The following is a 22250-nucleotide window of genomic DNA, read 5'->3' as shown; positions in this document are numbered from 1 at the left end:
GTGTTAGAAAAAAATAAGTAAACTTTATTATCAAAGTTGATTAATACACTTCCAATTTTATCCCTTGTAATTATGAAGAACAAATATATTTCATCCACTTGCCTTTTCTCTCCTTTCTTCCATGGGATCACTTTAAGACTTGCTCTAGTACCTTTCTAATATTACCCAATAGCATTCTCATACCCTTCTGATTCAACGCAGTTTATCCTTTCGTACAAATGTGGCTTCTCCTGAAAAGTATCACAATATCTGACAAATCTAAATCCCTCCCCTACTTTCAGCACCAGTGTCACATTCACAGATTGAGATTGCTCAGTTCTGCTTGTCTGCTTTGCACTGTGTGAATATAGATAGCATTTCTGAGAAAGGCACTTCAAATTATCCAGCTATTTTCCCTGATACCATTAATGCCAATATGTACCGCAACCACTGGCTCCTATCCAACAGTATTTACCACACTGGTTAAAAATCATGTGTTTCCCACAGGAATCTCTATTGAATAACTGTGGTTAATTGAAAGTTTTCTAATTCATTTAGGGAGCACTGAAAGAGGAGGTAGGAAGCGGTTGCATGTGTGGTCAAAAGATATGGGCATATTGAACAGATATATATATAATAAAAATGAGCTTGCTACTATTAATACACTTATTTTAAAATATAGTTGAATATATGACCTTCAAATTATTTGCTTCTGCTTTGGATATACTCTAAATGTATATGCTACTACTGTAACTTACATTTTGATTACTATTATACAGGTAGTCCTCGACTAACAACCATTTGTTTAGTGACCATTCAAAGTTACAGTGGCACTGAAAAAAGTGACTTATGACCATTTTTCATACTTAACAACGATTGCAGCATCCCCACAATCACGTGATCAAAATTCAGATTCTTGGCAACTGTTCATGTATTTATTACACTTCTATTTTCTCGGGGTCATGTGATCCCCTTTTGCGACCTTCCGACAAGCAAAGTCAATGAGAAGCCAGATTCCCTAGACAGTCCTGTTACTAGTTTAACAACTGCAGTGATTCACTTAACTGTGACAAGAAAGGTCATAAAATGGGGCAAAACTCACTTTAACAAATGTCTCACTTAGCAACAGAAATTTTGAGCTCAATTGTGGTTGTAGGTTGAGGAGTATCTGTACGCGGCATTCAAATACATGACTTGGAATACATTTGACAAATTGTACAACTGGATAAGAAACAATATTCTTATTTATGTTTCCAATGTTAGTATATAGTTGAGAGTGCCTACAGATAGTCTTCGACCACAATTGAGCCTCAAATTTTTGTTGCTAAGCAAGGCAGTTGTTAAGTGAATCATGTGGTTGTTAAGTGAATCTGGCTCCCTCATGAACTGTGCTTGTCAGAAGCCAGCTGGGAAGATTACAAGGGTGATCACATGATCCCGGGAGAGCGCTACCATCACATACATGACAGTTGCCAAGTGGACAGATTTTGATCGTGTGACCACGGTGATGCTGCAATAGTCGTAAGTGTGAAAAATGGTCATAAGTGACTTTTTTTAGTGATGTTGTAATTTTGAATGGTCACTAAATGAATGGTTTTAAGTCAAGGACTACCTGTTTATTTTTGACTTTAGAGAAGAAAAGAAAAACACAGTTCAATAATAGTTTTGTTGAAATTAGAATTGGTAATCCTTTCTTAATAAAATATTTAATATGAATTAATTTCTTCTCAGTGAGTTGGGTCCAAAGCTTATGTTACAGTCACATGCATGGAATGACATGTTCCATGAATATAATTGTTCTTTTGTAGATGGAAAACTTTGTATCCAGACACACCTGTTTTTTTAACAGATTTGAAACTAAATTGGGGAGAAATCAAGCAATTGGTGTTAACTATGCTATATAACTTCAGGGGACCAATATATCTTACATTTAAAAATTTTAAAGATAGGCTAGAAATAGCTGTTATCATTATGCCTTTCCTTTGAACATATAGATATATTAAATAGGTAATTTGGACTAGCTGCGATTTGGTTTGAAGCTTGTATCTTTATGAATATGGAATGGCTTATTTTTTATATATAAATTGTGCATTTTTATTTGTTTCTATGTTTAGGTACTCTCCAGAAGCACCAGAACTTCAAATCAGGAAAATGGCAGATTTGTGTTTTTTGGTGCAACACTATGAACTGGCATATAGTTGCTATCATACAGCAAAGAAAGACTTTTTGAATGATCAAGCAATGCTGTATGCAGCAGGAGCACTGGTTGGTGCATTAGCATATTTGCAAAAAATTATGTTTGTGTTTTTCTACATGTTGCCTTGCACAAAAAAATATTAAGTGAATATTGTCTTTGTGCCACCTTATATGTTTCAGATGTTTCTCTTATGTAGCTTACAACAATGTAAGCTCTTCTGAATTCTTAGGATTGACCTACTTGAAATCTTGAAGCATCAGAACTTGTTACTGATGCATATAATTTAAATAAGGAAGGAGACGATTTTTAGAAAATACATCTGTAGCTATTAGACTTGGTAAGGCAGTTTGAAACATTGTGCCCATTCTACAGAATCAATACTAGAATCATGCTGTCTATAATTAAAGCAAATAGGCTGACAAATAGAAAGGTTAATGCCCATTCAGTAATTGCCTCCATTTATTCAATTAGCACTTACTAGTTACTAAAGACTTTGGCCATTAGTTTTAGGGTCATTAGGCACTGTCATATGATTTGTCACTGGAAAATTAAATGTGGGATTATAAAAGGAATGAATGTTTTTGAGATACTGCTACTATAGCAGCCTCAACAAGTTGTAACAGTTATTGGAAACTTAGTATAGCAATAGCAATAGCATTTAAGACTTCATACAGCCTTCTTGCTGACAGAGTTAGCATATTGCCCCCAACAATCTGGGTCCTCATTTTACTGACCTCAGAAGGATGGAAGGCTGAGTCAACCATTAATAAATAAAGCTACGTAAAGTTACAGAATCTATAACTTTATCAGATTTCAAGTTAACTTTTAAAATGTAAAAATATTTTGAAATAGATTAAAGTTTAAACTTTTTAGCTACATAGTATAACAAAATGTGTCTGTGTGTGTGTTTGTGTTTGTGTTTGTGTGTGTGTGTGTGTGTGTGTGTGTGAGAGAGAGAGAGAGAGAGAGAGAGAGAGAGATCAAATGTTCCAAAAAGAACAAAAGCAGAGAATGTTGTTTTACATTTCAAACAAAATACTTCAAACAAAAACAAATCAATGCATCCTCTGTTACTGATATGAACAACATTGGCTTTAGCCCAGGTATATTGTCCTGTAGTATCACCTGTTGCATATCATCTATCATTTTTATACATATAATCTTTGGCATTAGATATGTACTATTTACATTTTTAAGTATGTAAACAATACTTGCATAATGCCAAAGATTATGTATATACATACTTCATAATGTATATAAATCTAGGTTTCGTGCAAATAAAGAAGACAGCAAGAGCATAGGAGTAGGATACCTCTGTTGCTCTTTTTTCCCCTTCTTTTCCTAATTTTAACATGATTTTTTCCAGCTCAGGTTAAAACAAATGTGTGTTAACTGTTTTTAGTCAGAACTCTCAAAATAACTTTAAAAGTAAAATGGATGTCCTAACATTGTGTGGGTGTTGTTTTGATTTTGTCATTCACACCATTGTGAATTATTGCTGAATCTGTATGTTTGGAAACCCACATTTATTGTACTATAAAATGTATCAAAATTATTTAATGACCACTTTTGCTTTATAGGAAATGGCAGCGGTGTCTGCTTTTCTTCAGCCAGGAGCACCAAGGCCATACCCTGCTCATTACATGGAGACTGCAATTCAGACCTATAGAGATATCTGCAAGTATGTGGCTGTTTTTGGTTCTTTTCAGTTGAAGATAAAGCAATCTTATTAAACATTTTTCATTATTCCATAATGATGCATACATAATTAGAGAAATATCAACAATAAAAATAATGGCAGTTGTAGTTTAACTATAAAATTATTTTCTTTAAATAGAAGCAAACTTACTATTGCCTTCCTGAAAGCAAAGGCAAATTCTTATTTTAAATAACTATACAGTGTTCTATAAGTGTTCATAAGTTTTTATCATTATTTTACCTGGTTAAATCCTCGGTAAGTATTACATATGGCAAGACTATTATTATAGTGTTCAGAATATTTCACTATTTCATAATCAAAATTGGAGAAAATAAAAAACTTTTTATTGATTATGTTTAATTAAAATATTCAGTGCATATTTTCTATGAGAGTGCAATACATGGGATATTAAATTATACCCAAAGAATTTATTTTGTGTTTCATAGGAATATGTTGCTGGCAGAGAGATGTGTGCTCCTTAGTGCTGAAATACTAAAAAGCCAAACCAAATATTCAGAGGCAGCTGCTCTCCTTATTCGTTTAACCAGTGAGGTAGATAAGATTTTAATTGTTTTGTTTTTGTATGTTGAAAAAAAAAATAGAAATATGCATATCTTAAGTAGATGCAGTAGTATCTAGGAGAAAGATTTGTAATATTAAAATAATACTTTTCCTATGTGTAATTGCATGTACGCTGTTACGTTTATTTATTTATAGAAAAATTATTCAACTCTGCAATGGCTACAAATTAATCCCTTATACTTACTCACATTCATACTGGCAACATCCTAATAGAGTTCACTGAAAGAGTTATAATAATTTATAATACATTTGTGCACTTTTTATCTGGAAAAAGAAAACATGTTCAAGTAAACAGACTTGAAGTCATATAGATGCTGAAAATTTGCAACTTCACATTTATGCCTTATAAAGTTATGCATATTCAAATAGCAGAGTATAAAAAATCTGTCTAGAAATCATAAGCTAATTAAAAGGAAAAATAAGGAAAAAAAAGGAAAAGTGTTTCAATGCAAGGCCTTTAATTTATTTAAGCATATTTTTATTGGTAATAGAATCATAAGGAATCTTATTCTAAAAATTATTTAGGAACAATTAATATTTTGAAACCATATAAATGATACCAGTTGTATATTATCAACTATAGTTTTTAATCAGATTTTAATGAGCATTTTAAAATTACAGCCAGAGTTAGGTTTATAATATTCAGTTGTTGTTCCCAATCTTCATTTTCTTCTTGTTTAATTGAAATATTTTAAAGCTTACATTCTTGTTTTTTAATTTTTCTGTGGAAAAAAATGGCAGCAGAGCGCTTGGATGGGCACGGTGAGTGTTAGAAATGTGAGCTGGAGTAGCTGGAAGATTAGATAGTGTATTAAATATGTTGAAACAGATTGTGCTAATTTGATTACTGGGTAACAATGAAGTAATTCATTGTTATTGATGCACATGCGGGATTCAGGACATGGAATATGTGCATTAAAGCATTATAGAATGCAGAATTTTTGAGATATAGATTAATAAGAATAAAACATGATAATCCAAATCAAACCAAGAGGAGGATATCCTTGTGGAAATCATTTTATTATAATGTTTACTTTTGAAATAGTTTTTTCCCTGTAAGCATTCTTTGTCTATGCTTAGCAGACAATGAGGTAATATGCTTTTTAAACTGATATTTCACTGGTTTATAAATCAATTAATAACATGGCATCAGCTAGAAATATAAGCCTTTTAACAAGCTCAGTCTTTTCATTCAGTGGCAATTATGAGAAACAACACTATGTTTAAAATAGGTGTATAAATTATGTTAAGAGAAATAAACTGTGAGGATAGAAAATTAGTTAAACTTTGACTGATAAGATACAATCTGAAAAAATATTTACTAAAATGTTTTAGAGATAATTTACAATACTAAGAAGCTTCTTTGTTCCGGAAACTAAAATTATATATTATTTTTAAAATTTCAGTAACAGAAGTAACAATAACTATATTATTTAAAATAACCCTGTCTGAGATATATTTTCTCTTCTGAGGGATATTTCTGTCCAACATAAGAAATGAGATTTGCTCACAAAGTAGATTTAACTATGCATATGATCCATTTTCAGTAGAATTTTATAGATAATTTATTCAGTGTTAGTTGTTACATGTAAAACAGACACTGTTTTACTGCAGTGGTAATATAATGGGTGTTTGCATAGCTTTGGTTATCAGAGCTTGTTGTTAAGGAAGTTGCCAGTTGTCTCATTATTCACTCTTTCTAATAGGATTCAGATCTTCGAAGTGCCCTGCTGCTGGAACAAGCTGCACATTGTTTTATAAACATGAAAAATCCTATGGTTAGAAAATTTGCCTTTCATATGATATTGGCTGGACATAGATATAGTAAAGCAGGACAGGTAAGTTTGGCAGATCAGAAAAGAAATTATCACAATTTGATTGATTTATTTCAATGGATTTTAAAATTTAATGTTATACATTATACTGTGTCTCTGTGTTTGTGGGGGTGGGACAAAGGCAAGTCACAGATTGCAAAGAAAAGTACGTCCCAGCCCCTATTCTGGCATGTCCTTAGTATAGCTTATATAATATTCAAATCAATCAGAAATATTAGCTATATATAGATAATCCTAGCAAAATTTATAGCATATCAACTTCTAAAGTCCTTAAAAGTTCTAGAAGAATATGTAGAATTTTGTCAAACCAGAGAAAAAGAACAAAGTTGTTAAATCTCTGAAGAGAGAATTACATAAGTGACTCATCATAGCAGAGAATTAATTCTGTATCGTTGTAACATGCTGTATCTCTGATAATGGAAGGACCTAAATAAATATACTGGCAAATTATTTTGAAATTCATCTTTATATAACTTGTATTAGCTTGGAATGTCATTTTCTGTCATAAAGTGGAGTATAATTCTTTTTTCTGGATGTTATTTAAATTGCTATTAGGTTAAAATGTCTGATAACTAATACTAGAATTTTTGGAGATGAAGAAAGAGGTACTCTTACAGTCATTCTATGGCTTCATACTAAACAAATGTAGATAATTTTTTTAAATTATTAATTTTTTTTATATTTGTATAAATAATCTTCAAAGTTATATTTATCAATTTCCAAAATTATTTACATAAAAAGCTAAAGAAGGTAATATTTTTATAATACATATTTTTATTTAAAGTTAAAGATTTGTTTTTTCACTTGTAGTGTTAATACTAAACAACTCGTGACCTGTTGGGTCATCATTTCAGAAAAACTTCCTGAGCAGATTCCATGATGCCTTAACAATAATAGAGCTTCTACCACACTGAAAAGTTCTTAAAAATTCAGAGGGATATTCAGAAATATAGCTGTCTTGAAAATAACCATTGCGGAATTGTATAGCACAGACAAACCTCTGCAGGAAACATTTTATAACATTTTTTATTATAAAAAATCAAAATAAATATATCCGGTATTTTCCTTTCCAAGTGTTATGATGCAGTCCACTAGTTAAAAATGTATATAAACTACAAATATAAAAGATACTCCACACAAATGCTATGCCTCAGCAAAAAGAGCACAAAAATATTTTGCATGCCTATACATCACTCATAAAAGCATACATATTTGAGAAAATTGATATACAAATATGTATATTTCAAGAAATGTATAAATAGATGTATACATATTTCCACATAGACAGTAAGGAAAAGAATAATGATCTGAAGACTAAGCAAAACAGATTTCAAATAATGAGAAATCGAGTGAAACGGAAATTTGCAGATTTCTGCATTCTTCACTAAAATATCTTTTTGTATTTTTTAATAATATGCTTTCAATATGTGGCATGCATAATTGTTTGAACATTTTAAATTGTTTACAGAAAAAACATGCTCTACGATGCTACTGTCAAGCAATGCAAGTTTATAAAGGGAAAGGGTGGTCCCTTGCTGAAGATCATATCAACTTCACAATTGGCCGCCAGTCTTTTACCCTTCGGCAACTTGATAATGCTATATCAGCCTTCAGGCATATTTTGATCAATGATAGCAAGCAAACTGCTGCTCAGCAAGGAGTCTTTCTCCGAGAGTATCTTTATGTTTATAAGGTAAGCCGCCAATTTTACTCTCAGTAGAATCTTAATTTGAGAGCTTGCCATTAAAATATTTTGCAGTAAAATTTGAGTGGTTTGCCTTTTTAGTTGAAATAGTAAGTTCCTTTTTGAACATATTTCTGTTGCTTTGAGGACTTACTGAGAATATTGCATTTTGTTCTAGTTCAAGGTATTCAGTGCCTACGAAAAAAATGAAATGGCAGTTCGCTCTCTCTAATTATGACAAAATACAATCCAATATACTCCCTCAGTCAAATTTCTGTACAGCAACTAAAATGTAATATATAAAGTAGACAAGTACAATTAATATTATCCCCGATTATATTGAAGTCTGACAACTTTTCATTCAAGAGGTGGGTTAGATACCCAATAGTATTTTTTTTTTTAATTCAAAAGATACACAGCTTTTACTTGCTAAGCATGGATGAAGTTTCTTTTGTTTGGTTGTTTTTACAGAATATAAGTCAGTTGTCACCTGATGGTCCTTTTCCACAACTTCCTTTACCCTATATTAACAATTCTGAAACACGTGTATTCTTTGGACATGACAGACGACCAGCAGAAGGTTATTGCTCTTTTTTTCAATTGAACGAGTCTGTTAAGATATTATGTAAAAGACTGTAAAATTAATATTTTAGGCAGAATGAAGTGGTAAAATATACTACATGTCGTACATTCTGTAATTCGGGATCATTATTTTTTAATATCCGCCATATAAAATTCCCGGCAAATAGAGAATTACAAAACTATGAGCCTGGAAATGGCTCTTACCCGCCACTTTTCTCTGATGCATATTTTTTCTATTTTCATTTTCTATATATAACTTGAAGGTCATTAATATTTAATGTCCTCTTTACTGTGGGCTGAAAGAGTGCAGTTCACGTTACTTTTTCAGAACCATGGCTTCTAATTTTGTAGGATACATAGCTCAAGTTATATTTTGTATCATAGAATATTTATTTTGGGGTGTATTTATTTATCTCTATGCTCCAGCCAACTCAAACAAATTTAAGTTTAAAGAGGAGGCAGGCAACCTTTTTACGACTTGCTGTGTCTTTTAACTGGCATATAAATGACAAGGAATAAGATGGTGATAACATTCATGTCAAAGGAAGGAGCAGGTGCAGAATTTTTCTTCTTTTTCACTCCCCTGTTTTGAGGAAATTGAGAGTTCTGTTTTGTAGTTGCTATTTTTGGGGGGAGGGGCAAATTTGTATAATAACATTGGAGATGTAATATGCTCATTTTAATTCTTGTTTTATGAAAAAAGCAGAAAGTAATGCTGCTGTTGTTCATGAGCTTTCTTTAGCATTACAGTCTTGGGGAGCTCCAGTGTCTATTAAAATAAAATTTTCATTATCTCCTTAGTTTCCCTATCCACTTAGTTGTTTTGTTTCCTATCCCAGTCAGTGACTTGAATTACGGACTTCTGCTTCTTTCCTGATAATAATACATAAAAAGTTACAAAATAGGTACCAGAGAAATCTTATGAATTTTTTTGAAACATATCATATGAAAGAACAACAGATGAATTATAATACTGTATAATAAAATAAAATCTTTTTTATTTTTATTTTAATACTAGGTGAAAAACAGGCAGCAACACATATCAGCCTTGATCAGGAATATGTTTCAGAATCTTCACAACAATGGAAGGAACTTGAAGAGCAAGTTGTGTTTACAGTTAACAGAGGCACAACGCTTCCTAATTTCCAGCCAACACAGTATTGTTTGAACAGATATTCGGATAACTCTAGGTTTCCACTTGCTGTTGTAGAAGGTAAACTTGTGTAAATGTATAGATAAGGAATATATGATACAACATTATTTTAATAATGGCAATTTTAATCTAAAATTTACAATTGGTTTACTAAAATCATATTTAGAAACAGTCTTTCTAAAAATATGTATACTTTTTCTTTTTAATAGAACCAATAACAGTAGAAGTAGCTTTTAGAAATCCACTGAAAGTTCCACTTTTATTAAGTGATCTGTCACTACTTTGGAAATTCCAACCAAAGGATTTCAGTTCAAAGAATAATGGAGAAACAAAGGAATTTGTAAGTAATTAGAAATGGTCTGTAGCAAGGATTTGCGATATGCTAGTAATGTCAAAATGTAATTCCACATTTTATTAGGTTGATTTCCTTTACATTTTTCAATGATGGCATATAATATTAAACTAAAATTTAACATTTCAATCATAGTTTTGCTCAGTACTCACACGTTTTCTTTCCTTCTTAGTATAGCAGCAAGATGATTCAGAGTTTTTGTGTAAAGAAACAAAAATGCAACATTTCATACTGACCCTAAACTAGGGTTAGGCCATGGACACTTGTGTAGAAATTTTTTTTTATTGTTGCCTGTGTGAATTTCTGTCCCCACCTGTTTTAAAAAATATTGAAAACTAGGAATAATGCAAAACAAACCACATTATTATATTTCACTCTTAGGAAATTAAAACAACAAAAAACTGAGGGATTAGAGTGCATGCCAGGGAGCAATTCACTGGTTTGCAATCTTGTGGTGCTAAACTGGGGTCTCCTATTAACCTGTTGATATAATTGTATATCTAGGGCATTTAGGTGTACATTTCTTTCATCAGAAAATGTTGACCATGAAAACAAATGGCAGTTTTTTTGGAAAGTAGTAATGGCAAAAATTCATTGTCAGAAATAAGTGCCTCTTTTTTTTTCTAGGAAACATATGGAAAAGATATGACTGGGGCTGAAGTGATATCAGAATTTTTGATTAACAGTGAAGAAACTAAAATGGTAGGTAGGTTTGTTTCACACCTTTAAAAATAGGAATCTAGGGATGGTTGTTCACAAAAGGATCTGGGGATTACATATGCATTAATAACTCAAAAATGTATTTTATTTATTCAATATCTATGACCACCCATGTTAAACATATGACTTCGTAGCTGAGAGGAAATAAAAACAAGATAAAAACATCATAACTAAACAGTAAATAACAAATACACTGCTCAAAAAAAAATAAAGGGAACACAAAAATAAGACATCCTAGATCTGAATGAATGAAATATTCTTATTAAATACTTTGTTCATTACATAGTTGAATGTGCTGACAACAAAATTACACAAAAATTATCAATGGAAAGCAAATTTAGCAACCCATGGAGGTCTGGATTTGGAGTTACACTCAAAATTAAAGTGGAAAAAAACACTACAGGCTGATCCAACTTTGATGTAATGTCCTTAAAACAAGTCAAAATGAGGCTCAGTAGTGTGCGTGGCCTCCATGTGCCTGTATTACCTCCCTACAATGCCTGGGCATGCTCCTGATGAGGTGGCGGATGGTCTCCTGAGGGATCTCCTCCCTCACCTGGACTAAAGCATCCCCCAACTCCTGGACAGTCTGTGGTGCAACGTGGCATTGGTGGATGGAGTGAGACATAATGTCCCAGATGTGCTCAATTGGATTCAGGTCTGGGGAACGGGCAGGCCAATCCATAGCATCAATGCCTTCATCTTGCAGGAACTGCTGACACACTCCAGCCACATGAGGTCTAGCATTGTCGTGCATTAGGAGGAACCCAGGGCCAACCTAACCAGCATATGGTCTCACAAGGGGTCTAAGGATCTCATCTCGGTACCTAATGGCAGTCAGGCTACCTCTGGTGAGCACATGGAAGGCTGTGCGACCCCCTAAAGAAATGCCACCCCACATCATTACTGGCCCACTGCCAAACTGGTCATACTGGAGGATGTTGCAGGCAGCAGAACGTTCTCCACAGTGTCTCCAGATCCTATCACATCTGTCACATGTGCTCAGTGTGAATTTGCTTGCATCTGTGAAGAGCACAGGGCGCCAGTGGCGAATTTGCCAATCTTGGTGTTCTCTGGCAAATGCCAAACGTCCTGCATGGTGTTGGGCTGTAAGCACAACCCCCACCTGTCGATTTCATGCCCTCATACCATCCTCATGGAGTCTGTTTCTGACCATTTGAGCAGCCACATGCAGATATGTGGCCCGCTGGAGGTCATTTTGCAGGGCTCTGGCAGTGCTTCTCCTGTCCCTCCTTGCACAAAGGTGGAGGTAGCGGTCCTGATGCTGAGTTGTTGCCCTCCTACGGCCTCCTCGTCTCCTGATGTACTGGCCTGTCTCCTGGTAGTGCCTCCACGCTCTGGACACTACGCTGACAGACACAGCAAACCTTGCCACAGCTCGCATTGATGTGCCATCCTGGATAAGCTGCAATGCCTGAGCCACTTGTGTGGGTTGTAGACTCCGTCTCATGCTACCACTAGAGTGAAAGCACCGCCAGCATTCAAAAGTGACCAAACCATCAGCCAGTAAGCATAGGAACTGAGAAGTGGTCTGTGGTCACCACCTGCAGAACCACTCCTTTATTGGGGATGTCTTGCTAACTGCCTCTGCTTTCCACCTGTTGTCTATTCCATTTGCACAACAGCATGTGGAATTGATTGTCAGTGTTGCTACCTAAGTGGACAGTTTGATTTCACAGAAGTGTGATTGACTTGGAGTTACATTGTGTTGTTTAAGTGTTCCCTTTATTTTTTTGAGCAGTGTATAATATACAAAATAAAATAACACAATCAACATAACCACAATATGGGTTAAACCTCATCACAAGTCCCAGGTTTAATAACAGAAGTAGGCCTTTAAAGTCTTATGGAAAAACAATAGAATTGTGGCAAGGTTAATTTCTGGGGGGATGATGCTCCAGGAAGGAATACTATGAGAGAAAAGATTCTTCTCTTGGAACCTGCCAGGTGACATTTCCTAATTAATGGGACCGTGAGCATGCTTATCTGTCCTATCCCAGTCCATGCACACACAGCACGGGCAGGGTTAAGCGTGTTTATTTCATACAATCAAACTCAGTTATTCCCCAAGTCCCAACTTTGTGTGTGCCGTCCTTAGAGTAAGTTTCAAGCAACCTTTCCAACTGAAAGCATAATAAAAGCAATGGGAACACAACAAGCCTCAGTCTGTTCCACGATTCCAGCAAGATGAACTAAAGTCCGGGCAAGATGACAGTAAGGGGACAGTAAGGGGAGTCAAGGGATTTCAGTCAGGACAACAGCAAGATGAATTAATGAACTTTGAGCAGGATGACAGCAGTGGCTGGTTGCAAGGCCCAATAAAAGCAACCACGATCCTTGTATTGTATGTAAAGAGAAAATATATAAATATTTTTTTTTAAAAAAAAGCAACCACGACCCTCAAAGCTTCAAGGCACTCTTAAAGTAACTTGCCTTCAATAGGTGCAAGGCACAAACAATGGCAATTTGACTTCAATCCATGCCAGGCACAGTAACAGCAACACAGTCTCAATGAATACAAGGCAACAAGTCACAAGCATTTACAAGTGGACAGATAACAAATGGTTGTCTCTGTCAACTATCAGGTTCCAAGTGCCAAGGTAAATAGGTGCAGTAGGAAGGGCAAGGATGTCTCCTTGTGAATAGCCTCACTGACCTCCCTCTGCTTGACTCTGCATGACCTGGGATCAGAAGGGGGCAGCAGCTCCCCTTCTGTGATGTCTGCCACAGCTAAGTCTCTTCTCCAGCCTGTGCTGACCAGCTATAGCTGTCTCTTCTCCAGCCTGCACATCCTGCTTTGTGTCTGGCTGCTGTCTTTTGGATTCCCTCAATGTTGCCAGCATGGTGTCACTTCGACCATCCAATCCTCCCACAGAACCTTCCATGTCCCCCTGGTGCTCCCCATCATCCCTCTCAGATTTCTCCAGAGCTAGCTATTCCTTGTGATCTGAGCTGGTGCCCAAGGTAGCCATCACAATCACCTTCCAGATCCCACAAAACATGAGATTGTCCCATAAGCAAACATGGGTCATGTTTCATGAAATTTATAGGTCATTACTAGCACCGTGAATTGAAACCAAAAGCATGCTAGCAACCAGTGTAGCTTGCAGAGTACAGATATAATGTGCTGAACGAATGGTCTATGCCAATACATTTTGCACTGGGTGAAGCTTTGAGGTGTTCTTCAAGGATAGCCCTGTGTACAGCATTTTGCAGTAGTTCAACCAGGAAATAACTAGGGCATAAGTGACCAGAGGCAGGGCCTCTTAATCCAGAAATTGGCACATGCAAAAGCCCTCCTAGCAATGTGGCAAGCCCAGGAGAACTCCTATTCTATTTGAGGTAGTGTCCAGAATAAGTGATGGAAAATCCATAGACCCCAGAGGTTCTAAAACCCAAAGCCATTCAGTCTTGTTATGAACAGGCAACCCACTATTTTCCATCCAGACCTCCAGTCTCCAGATATCAAGATAGGACTTCCATGGCATTATTCAGGCAGCCTGGGATGGAGACATAAACCTCTTGTCAGCATTGATGATACATCATCCCAAAACATTGGAGGACTTCACTATGCAGATTCATTTGCAAGTTAAACAGGAGAGGAGAGTGTACTGAGCCCTGTGGTACCCCATATAAAATAGACTGTGAGCTGAAGCTCCCTTCCCCACAACATAGACTGCAACTGATCGTGGAGGAAGGAGTACAGTACCACCTTGGAGCAAGTCCTGAAGGCCGCTGAGAAGAAGATCATGGACAGATGCACCACCCCAATCCCACTCCTACCAGAAATCATCTAAAAGCGCTGTCAGTGCCATCTCAGTGCCTCCAATTAATCTGTTCTCTGGAGCTACTGCACAACCATCTTCTACATAATCTTTCCTCAAAAGGGAAGGATGGAAAATCGTCAAAAATGTTTCAGAATTGTTGGATCCAGGGAATATATAGAAAATGTAACAAGGTTTTGGCGTGTTCGGTTCTTTTCCCATGTAAGATTGAGAGTATCTTGGCGACGTTTCGACGAGGTCCCACTCGCCATCTTCAGGCTGATGCTTTCGGCTTTGTGCTTGTGCAAAAGCACCAGCCTGAAGATGGCGAGTGGGACCTCGTGGAAACGTCGCCAACACACTCAATCTTACACGGGAAAAGAACCGAACACGCCAAAACCTGCATACCTGCACCTGTGAAAATCTATGAAAACAAAATGTAATAAGTTTATATATAGCTTCTTATAATGAGTAATATAGATTCAATGTCTTAAATGTGTGACATAGGTAGTTGCTTTTATATAGTAAGTGGTTTATAAATATAAAATAACTACAGTAGCAACAACAAAAATTTAACATATCTCCACAGGCAAGACTAAAGCTCTTTCCCCATCAAACAGGGGAGCTACACATTCTGGGAGTCGTTTACAATCTGGGCACTATGCAGGGTACTACGGTGCTAGATGGATTAGATTCTTCTATTGGATTACTGAGAGGTAAGCCTGTGCGGCATTTTCCATTTACTGAAGTTTCATGTAAGATTCCTACCATAATGTTAGATTCTTATATAAATTCAAGCTGTTGTAGTTGAAATAATTGCTTATATAACAATAAGAAAGAAAAGCTCATGACTCCCAGATATAGGAGCATATCATTTAATACAAAAACCTGATTTCTGCAACTCAGGATGTTTTCCCAATGATTATACATCACCATATTTCAGTACGTCATATATTGGTTACTTTACATTTGCATAAATTTGAATTTAACCAAATACAATGATAATATTTCAAAAAGTTGATATTTGATTAATTAGCAGGTCGCTGAATGAGTAGTGAAATTTCATACTGTAAAATCTCAGTTTATTCATTTGAAATATGGTACCTATTCTTGAGCCATCAAAACTCACTAAATGACCCTCAAATTAATAAAAGCCTCAAGCTTTCAATCTAGAGTAAGGATTGGAACAAGAAGAAGGAAAACAACAATGTGCTTAAATTCTCAACAATTTCTTAATATACAGAATCTGACCTGATCAAATATAAAACTAACACATCTGAACTGTTTTTAAAAACATTTTATCACAGGTAGTTGCAATAGAAGAGGCCGAGTCAAAATTACTTATGTGTAACACCTATTTGAGTAAGATCTTCTTAGCTGCTGCAGCTTCATGCAAAATATTGGATGGTAATTGTGGGAGAAGATGCTAGCTTTTCAATAGAGTTGATTTTTCCTTCTGCTTCTTTTCTGCAGTTTCTAGTTTCTTTTCTAGTTTTTTTTCCTAGTATCTGAGATATACCGTAACAGTTTTTATACCTGCTTTAAATGTTATATTTGCCATTATATTACCGACTCATTTGATATACTTTGTTTTAGAGAAATATAATTCTACTGAAATGTCTGTACGAGGGCGGCAAGATTTGGAAATCCAGGGCCCTCGCTTAAACAGCACCAAAGAAGAAAAGACATCTATTAAATATGGTCCAGATCGACGTTTAGATCCCATTATTACAGAAGAGATGCCTTTGCTTGAGGTACAGTTAAGAGCTGCAACATCTGAGTTACTATTAGATATTTTAACAGTTTTCTGAATATATGAACCATCTTCCCACTTTTGATTTTTGTTTTCCAGTCTACTTTAGTTTCAAATTTTTATATTATATTTAAAATCAGGGTAATTCTGAAACCTGTTATAATAAAATAAAATGTAAGTACAAAATAACACTGTAAAACTTCCCGATTACATTTTGTGGAGGTTGGAATGACAACAGACCTTTTTAAAATGAAGAATATACTGTGTTTTTTTCTTCTTCTTTTACTCATTTTATGAAGCTGTCAAAGTTGAAGCAGTCAGGTAGAGCTGGCATTTTAAATTTTGCAACTTTATCAAAATATATTGATTTCTTTTTTTTTAAATGCAGGTATTTTTTATAAATTTCCCGACACTGCTGCTTTGTGGAGAAATACGAAAGACATATGTGGAATTCATGAATGTAAGCAAGTGTCCCCTAACTGGAGTGAAAGTTGTCTCTAAACAGCCTGAGTTCTTTACTTTTGGTAGTAAAGATGCTGTTTTATCTCCACTAAGCCCAACAGCCTCTGAACATTGCAGTGCTTACAAGACTGTTGTTACACATTCTACCTCAGTATGTTCACTGATATCCTCAGCTGTTGCATCAGAATTTGGTGTTGGAACAGGAAGTCAACCTGAAATAATAGATGTCCCACTTCCTGACTCAGTTCTCCTCCCTGGAGTATCAGTACAGCTACCCATGTGGCTCCGTGGGCCAGATGAAGAAGGAGTTCATGAAATAAATTTCTTGTTTTACTATGAAAGTATTAAAAAGCACTCAAAAATGTGGTAAGTCTTTTAAAGCTATATTGTTTTATCTAAAAGCTAAAGTTTTCCAAGATGATAATTAAACAAAAGAAAAATGAGTTTAAAAAGATATTAACCTCTGTTGTGTAGCTATGGCTGAACATTTCTCCACAAATAATGCTATATGGAAAACTGTTGTAGTAATGAACATTGTCAGTACTTTTTGATAAATGTTAAATAACTTAAGTCTTCACAAATGTATTCCTCAAATTCTGAATGTACCTGCTTGTATATACTGGACACAATTTGTTTTAAAAACACACATTGCTCTGGTTCTGTAGGCAATACAAATGTAATTTTCTCACATGCATTAATTCAAAATATGTAAAATTGGATTTAATGTAAAATATTAGTGTTGTACAAATTTTGGATGCAATCCAGAAAAATCTGTTTTCAATTTTACTAATAATTAAATGTTATTTATCTATTGAATTACTATAGTCACTCATCTGAAACAAGTGACTGGGTGTCATAAATTTACTAGGTTTAACATTATGAAATCTATAACTATTCTTATTATTGACTTTCAACTCTATAAAACAGATCTACTAAAATATTCTCATAGAAAATTATGATTAGATACAGTGAAACACGGTCCCATTCTAGTTAACTGTTTGTGGACTTCCATGGAGAGCCAGTTTGATATAATTGTTAAGTGTTTGCCTAGAAACCAGGCACTAAGTTCTTGGTCTCCCTTAGGCATGAAAAGCAGGCTGGATAACTTTGGGTCAATCACTCTCTGTCTGCTTTTACACATGCAACTTTGTATTTTGGGAAATGTAAGAATTGTTGTGCACATGCTCTATTCAGATTTTGCAGCACGCTTTTGGAGATTCTTATAATAAAAGGAAGCTTAATTTAAAAAATCTTAATGTTTGTACTCTAATTGATAGCATCAATTTATGTGATAGTTGGTGAATTTCATTTGAAGAAAATTTGACACATGGCCTGTGAGATGTTTCCTTTTTCTAGTCACAGAGTATTGAGACACACTGCAGTTATTTGCACCAGCCGATCTTTGACTGTGCGATCTACTGTGTATCGGAGCAATGCTCTTGAGGATGAAAAAGGTGAAGGTGACAATATGCTAGTGTTTGTGGATGTGGAAAATATCAATACTGTAAGTCTTCTCGGAACTGGGGAATAGTTGATTGCATTATAAACAACCTAAGACATTGATTGCATTTTAAACAACCTTTCTGTTCTCTTATGAAATATTTGTTTAATTCTTTAAAGTATGTAGAAAAAGTCAATACTTGGAAATCATTTTCCTTCTTCAGGACTGCATAGAAATTTGGCAGTAGAGATCTGCTATATAGAGAAATCTAGAACATTTTTTGCCAATGTAATTTTCCAAATAACCTCTTCCATATAGGAATAGTTGCTCATGTTGCTATTATGTGTTTTGTTTTTAATTGCTTAGTGTGTGCTTTGGGATTCAGATAATTGACTTTTGAAAGGTATCTAGAGTAAATATAGTTTTAAAATGTCTCTGTAGTATTCAGCTTTTATTCATATGGAAATTTTTATTTAACAGCTTTTAAACTTCTTTTTTCCTCTGGGATGAAGTGCAACTAAGTTTTATACATTGCTCTTTTTCATCTCTATATAATTTGATTTGCTGCTGAAGGAAGTGAGCAACCAAACGTAAAGTTCATGTGTCTTTGATTCTCTAAGAATAAAATTTCTATAAAGCGAGTATATTTCTGCAGTGTTAAATTCAATGTTCAATATTCTGGTTCAGATCTCTATTTTTCATTATCATGAGAGCTAAGGAAAGAGTGTATACAGTGAGTTGGATAGATATAAATCATATAGGAAAAGGGGCTAACAAAAGGGCATAACAGGATTGTGCTGATGTGAAGGGCATAGGGAATGAACATGAAGTACAAAAGGCCTATTCCAAGAAGCTAATCTGAGTAAACTTCTTAGACTGCTTCCTAATTCACACAAAGATGCAGAAAGAGATGGGAAAGCACATTCAGACTTGCAAGATTCTGTTGCTATAGCCGTTCTAATAAAATTTGATTTTATTAGAATTAGTATTGGTTTCTTAGTCTAGTCTACTTTATAGGGCTGACATCTGTTTTTGACAAAACGATGAAAGCAGTGTGGATTGCAAGGTTTACCCCTTTTGTATATACATATGATATCACAATAAACAACCCAAATACTTGTGGCTTGCATCACAATGGTATAAAACCAGGTTTTTTTTTTGTAATTCTGTAATTTTGATTCTGTTGTCCACCCAACAGAATCACTATCAAGTGATTTTTCTATTTCCTTTTTGTCTTGTTAACATTTCAAAACCCCAGTAAATTATGAAATCTGAAGGAATTTTAGATTTCAAGAAAAAGATTCATCTCCTCCCTTTTTATATGAACATGTAATAAGAAATTGGCTAATGCCAGTAAGTGCTGAGCAAGTGCAATGTATGTTCATTGAATGAGGAACATTTGCCATTTAAATTGTTGTATGTGGATGATTTGTAAATTGTTCTGCTCTAATCTTTTCCCATCCCACCCAAAAGGATTGTGTATAAAATAAACAGCAGAATAGTTCTTTATGTATAATTTTTAGTTTTAGATAATATTTTATCTTTGAGACAGATGTATGATTTGCATATCTTATTTTGATATCTCCCTTTTAGAGTGAAGCTGGTGTAAAAGAATTTCATATAGTCCAAGTGTCTAGTAACAGCAAAAACTGGAAGTTACAGAAATCCATAAATTTCTCTGAAGATAAAGGTTTGTTAAATTTATAAGATAAAACTTCAAATTCTTTTTAATTAAGTGGCCATGGGATCAGGGATGGTACAAATCCAAGCAAGTCAAAATGGCTAACACCCCATCCATAAGGAAGTAATTTATTTGCCGGCGTATAAGACGACTTTTTTGCCCTGAAAAACATGCCTCCAAGTGGGGGGTCATCTTATACGCCGGGAGGACTCCGACTCCCACTTCGAGCTTGAGTTGCAGCCGGGAGGGAGGCTGGGGGGAGCGGTGTGTGTGTGTGTGTGTGTGGCGGGTGTCACTCGCCACGCGCTGCGCAACCTTTCCCCCTCTTCCTTCCTTAGCGGTGGGGAGGAGAGGATTCGAAGATCCTCACGTGCGGCGTACTTTTCTTTTCTTTTTTCTTTTTGCACGCAGGTTTTGCATGCGGGCGGCTGTAGGTTAAGGATGGGGAGCCCCGGGTGGGTTATCAGGTTTTACGGTGCTTCCAACATGTGCGAACGGTGGGAGAGCGGAGAAGAGAGCGGCGAGCGCCCGCTGTGTGAAATCCTGCCGTCAAAGCAACAGGGGGAGGCAGGGTATAAATTTACCAGGTTAATGTAGCAATGGTGATTAATGCCCAGAACATTGTTTGCGGGTATTGGGGTGTGTGTGCGTGTGTGGTGGTGGTGAGGAGAGGTTGTCCTTTGAATGCGGAAAAGTAGGTGTGACCTTGTGTAGGAAAATAAAGAGATCCTTTTAGCGTGTTTGGCTTCTTTGCCTCCCTCGTTCGTTTTGATGTGGAGATAATGGCCTTGGGCGGAGGGAAGAAAACTGTAGCTGGATCATTTCAAATTTCACTTACTCTCCTGCCTCACTTCAATATGTCTGAGCGACTCCAGATACTGGAAGACTTTTTGAATGAAAGTGTTACCTCCATATATTTTTTAAAGAGGGCCACTTGGGGAAAAAAAAAGATTCTAAGGAATTCCTTGTTTCTTGATTAAAGAGAAGGCATTGAATATACTGTTCCTTGGCAGCCTTTTCAGTGTCCGGGTTTTTGGTGTGTGTGTGTGTGTGTGTGTGTGTGTGTGTGTGTGAGAGAGAGAGAGAGAGAGAGAGAGAGAGAGAGAGAGAGAGAGAGAGAGATCAGCTGTATTGAGAAGAGAACGTTTCCTGTGTTCTCATTTTATTTACAACATATTTTACGCTTAATGGTAAGCAATGAAAAATATTTTTAAAACTCATTTCTAAACTCCATAGCTATTGGCATATTCTTGGTTCAAAATTGGATTAGCTCATTTCAAAATTGTCCAAAGCAGAAAAGTGCGTCAAAAAAAAAAAAAGTGCAAAAGTGGAAGGTGTGTGGAAGAGGGGGTAGTCTTATACGGTGAGTATATAACAAACTCTATATTTTGAGTGGAAATGTTGGGGGTCGTCTTATACGCCCAGTCGTCTTATACGCCGGCAAATACGGTAATTTATTACAAAAGTGATTTATACAAAAATAAACCTATTCCTTGGAGCAGTGGTGGGATTTGTTTTTTTAGATTTTTGTCTCTGTACTAACATTTTTGGGATTTTGTTTTTATCTAGATCTTCCCAGTGCTGTTTCTGTGTTTTATTTTTCTTACCAATTCATCTTCTATATTCATATGCTGACCTATAATTATTCTATTCTGACTTCATCTTTCTAAAGTCTCATTCCTTAATTTGTTTCTCTTAGCCTGTAGTTTTATATTTTGTTTTACATTTTTATCTCAATATGATCCCATGTTCTAGCATTCAGTCCTTTTTACCTTCTATTTTTTTATAACCATATCTATCTTAATTCTTGCCCAAAAGTACTCTATTCTACACTGATGCCTAACACGGGCATCCCCAATCGCTGTCCCCTGTGGGTTGCTGATCTTCAGTGTGTTCTGTTATCCTAATCTACTGGTGTGGTTTACTTGAGAAATGGGTATACCATTTGGGGACTTAGTAACCTTTTTTGTAAATCTTTATTTTATTTCTTAAATTTATATGCTGCCCATCTCACTATCAAGCAACTCTGGGTGGCTTTGTTAATGACTGTGGACTACTCATGTTTGCTCCATGGCTGGATATTGTGCCAAAGGTTATTGTTCTTCTATTACTTTTTCTTTCTTCTTATTTCGTCCTCTGTTCTGGAAGCATGCCACAGCCAACAAACCCTCGCTGCCATATTTTTCCCTTCCCTCTTCTGATTCAGCAGTTACCTTCCTTTGGAAGATCCAAAAGTCTTTTAAAAATAGCCAGTCTTTTTTTTTAGCCTTTAGAAAGGCAAATGCGTGGGAGATGTTTAAAAATATAAGCACATGAGAGGTGAATGTTGTGTGAATTGTGTGAAT

At 35.4% G+C, this 22250-nt stretch overlaps 1 protein-coding gene across 5 annotated transcripts in view; it reads left to right on the top strand.

The window, feature by feature from the left end:
* Positions 1–22250, top strand: part of TRAPPC8 (trafficking protein particle complex subunit 8) — a 74049-nt gene that overhangs the window by 38432 nt on the left and 13367 nt on the right. For 2 of the 5 annotated variants that reach the window (XM_087961668.1, XM_087961664.1), the window contains 15 exons: positions 2094–2244; positions 3757–3857; positions 4322–4427; positions 5199–5219; positions 6164–6295; positions 7761–7985; positions 8448–8556; positions 9577–9771; positions 9921–10051; positions 10691–10765; positions 15158–15284; positions 16165–16322; positions 16710–17149; positions 18140–18287; positions 19818–19914. In XM_087961668.1, coding sequence (XP_087817794.1) covers positions 2094–2244; positions 3757–3857; positions 4322–4427; positions 5199–5219; positions 6164–6295; positions 7761–7985; positions 8448–8556; positions 9577–9771; positions 9921–10051; positions 10691–10765; positions 15158–15284; positions 16165–16322; positions 16710–17149; positions 18140–18287; positions 19818–19914 — 2216 coding nt within the window. The remainder of the gene's footprint in view (positions 1–2093; positions 2245–3756; positions 3858–4321; positions 4428–5198; positions 5220–6163; positions 6296–7760; positions 7986–8447; positions 8557–9576; positions 9772–9920; positions 10052–10690; positions 10766–15157; positions 15285–16164; positions 16323–16709; positions 17150–18139; positions 18288–19817; positions 19915–22250) is intronic. The other 3 variants (XM_087961669.1, XM_087961666.1, XM_087961665.1) reach the window with 2 other exon arrangements.

This window comes from Notechis scutatus, chromosome 3, assembly GCF_049901735.1.
Source record: "Notechis scutatus isolate UNSWTSFEM ecotype Mainland chromosome 3, rNotScu1.2, whole genome shotgun sequence".
Classification (NCBI taxonomy): domain Eukaryota; kingdom Metazoa; phylum Chordata; class Lepidosauria; order Squamata; family Elapidae; genus Notechis; species Notechis scutatus.
The sequence above is the reverse complement of the archived record's forward strand: the minus strand, read 5'-3'. Positions and strand labels throughout refer to the sequence as shown.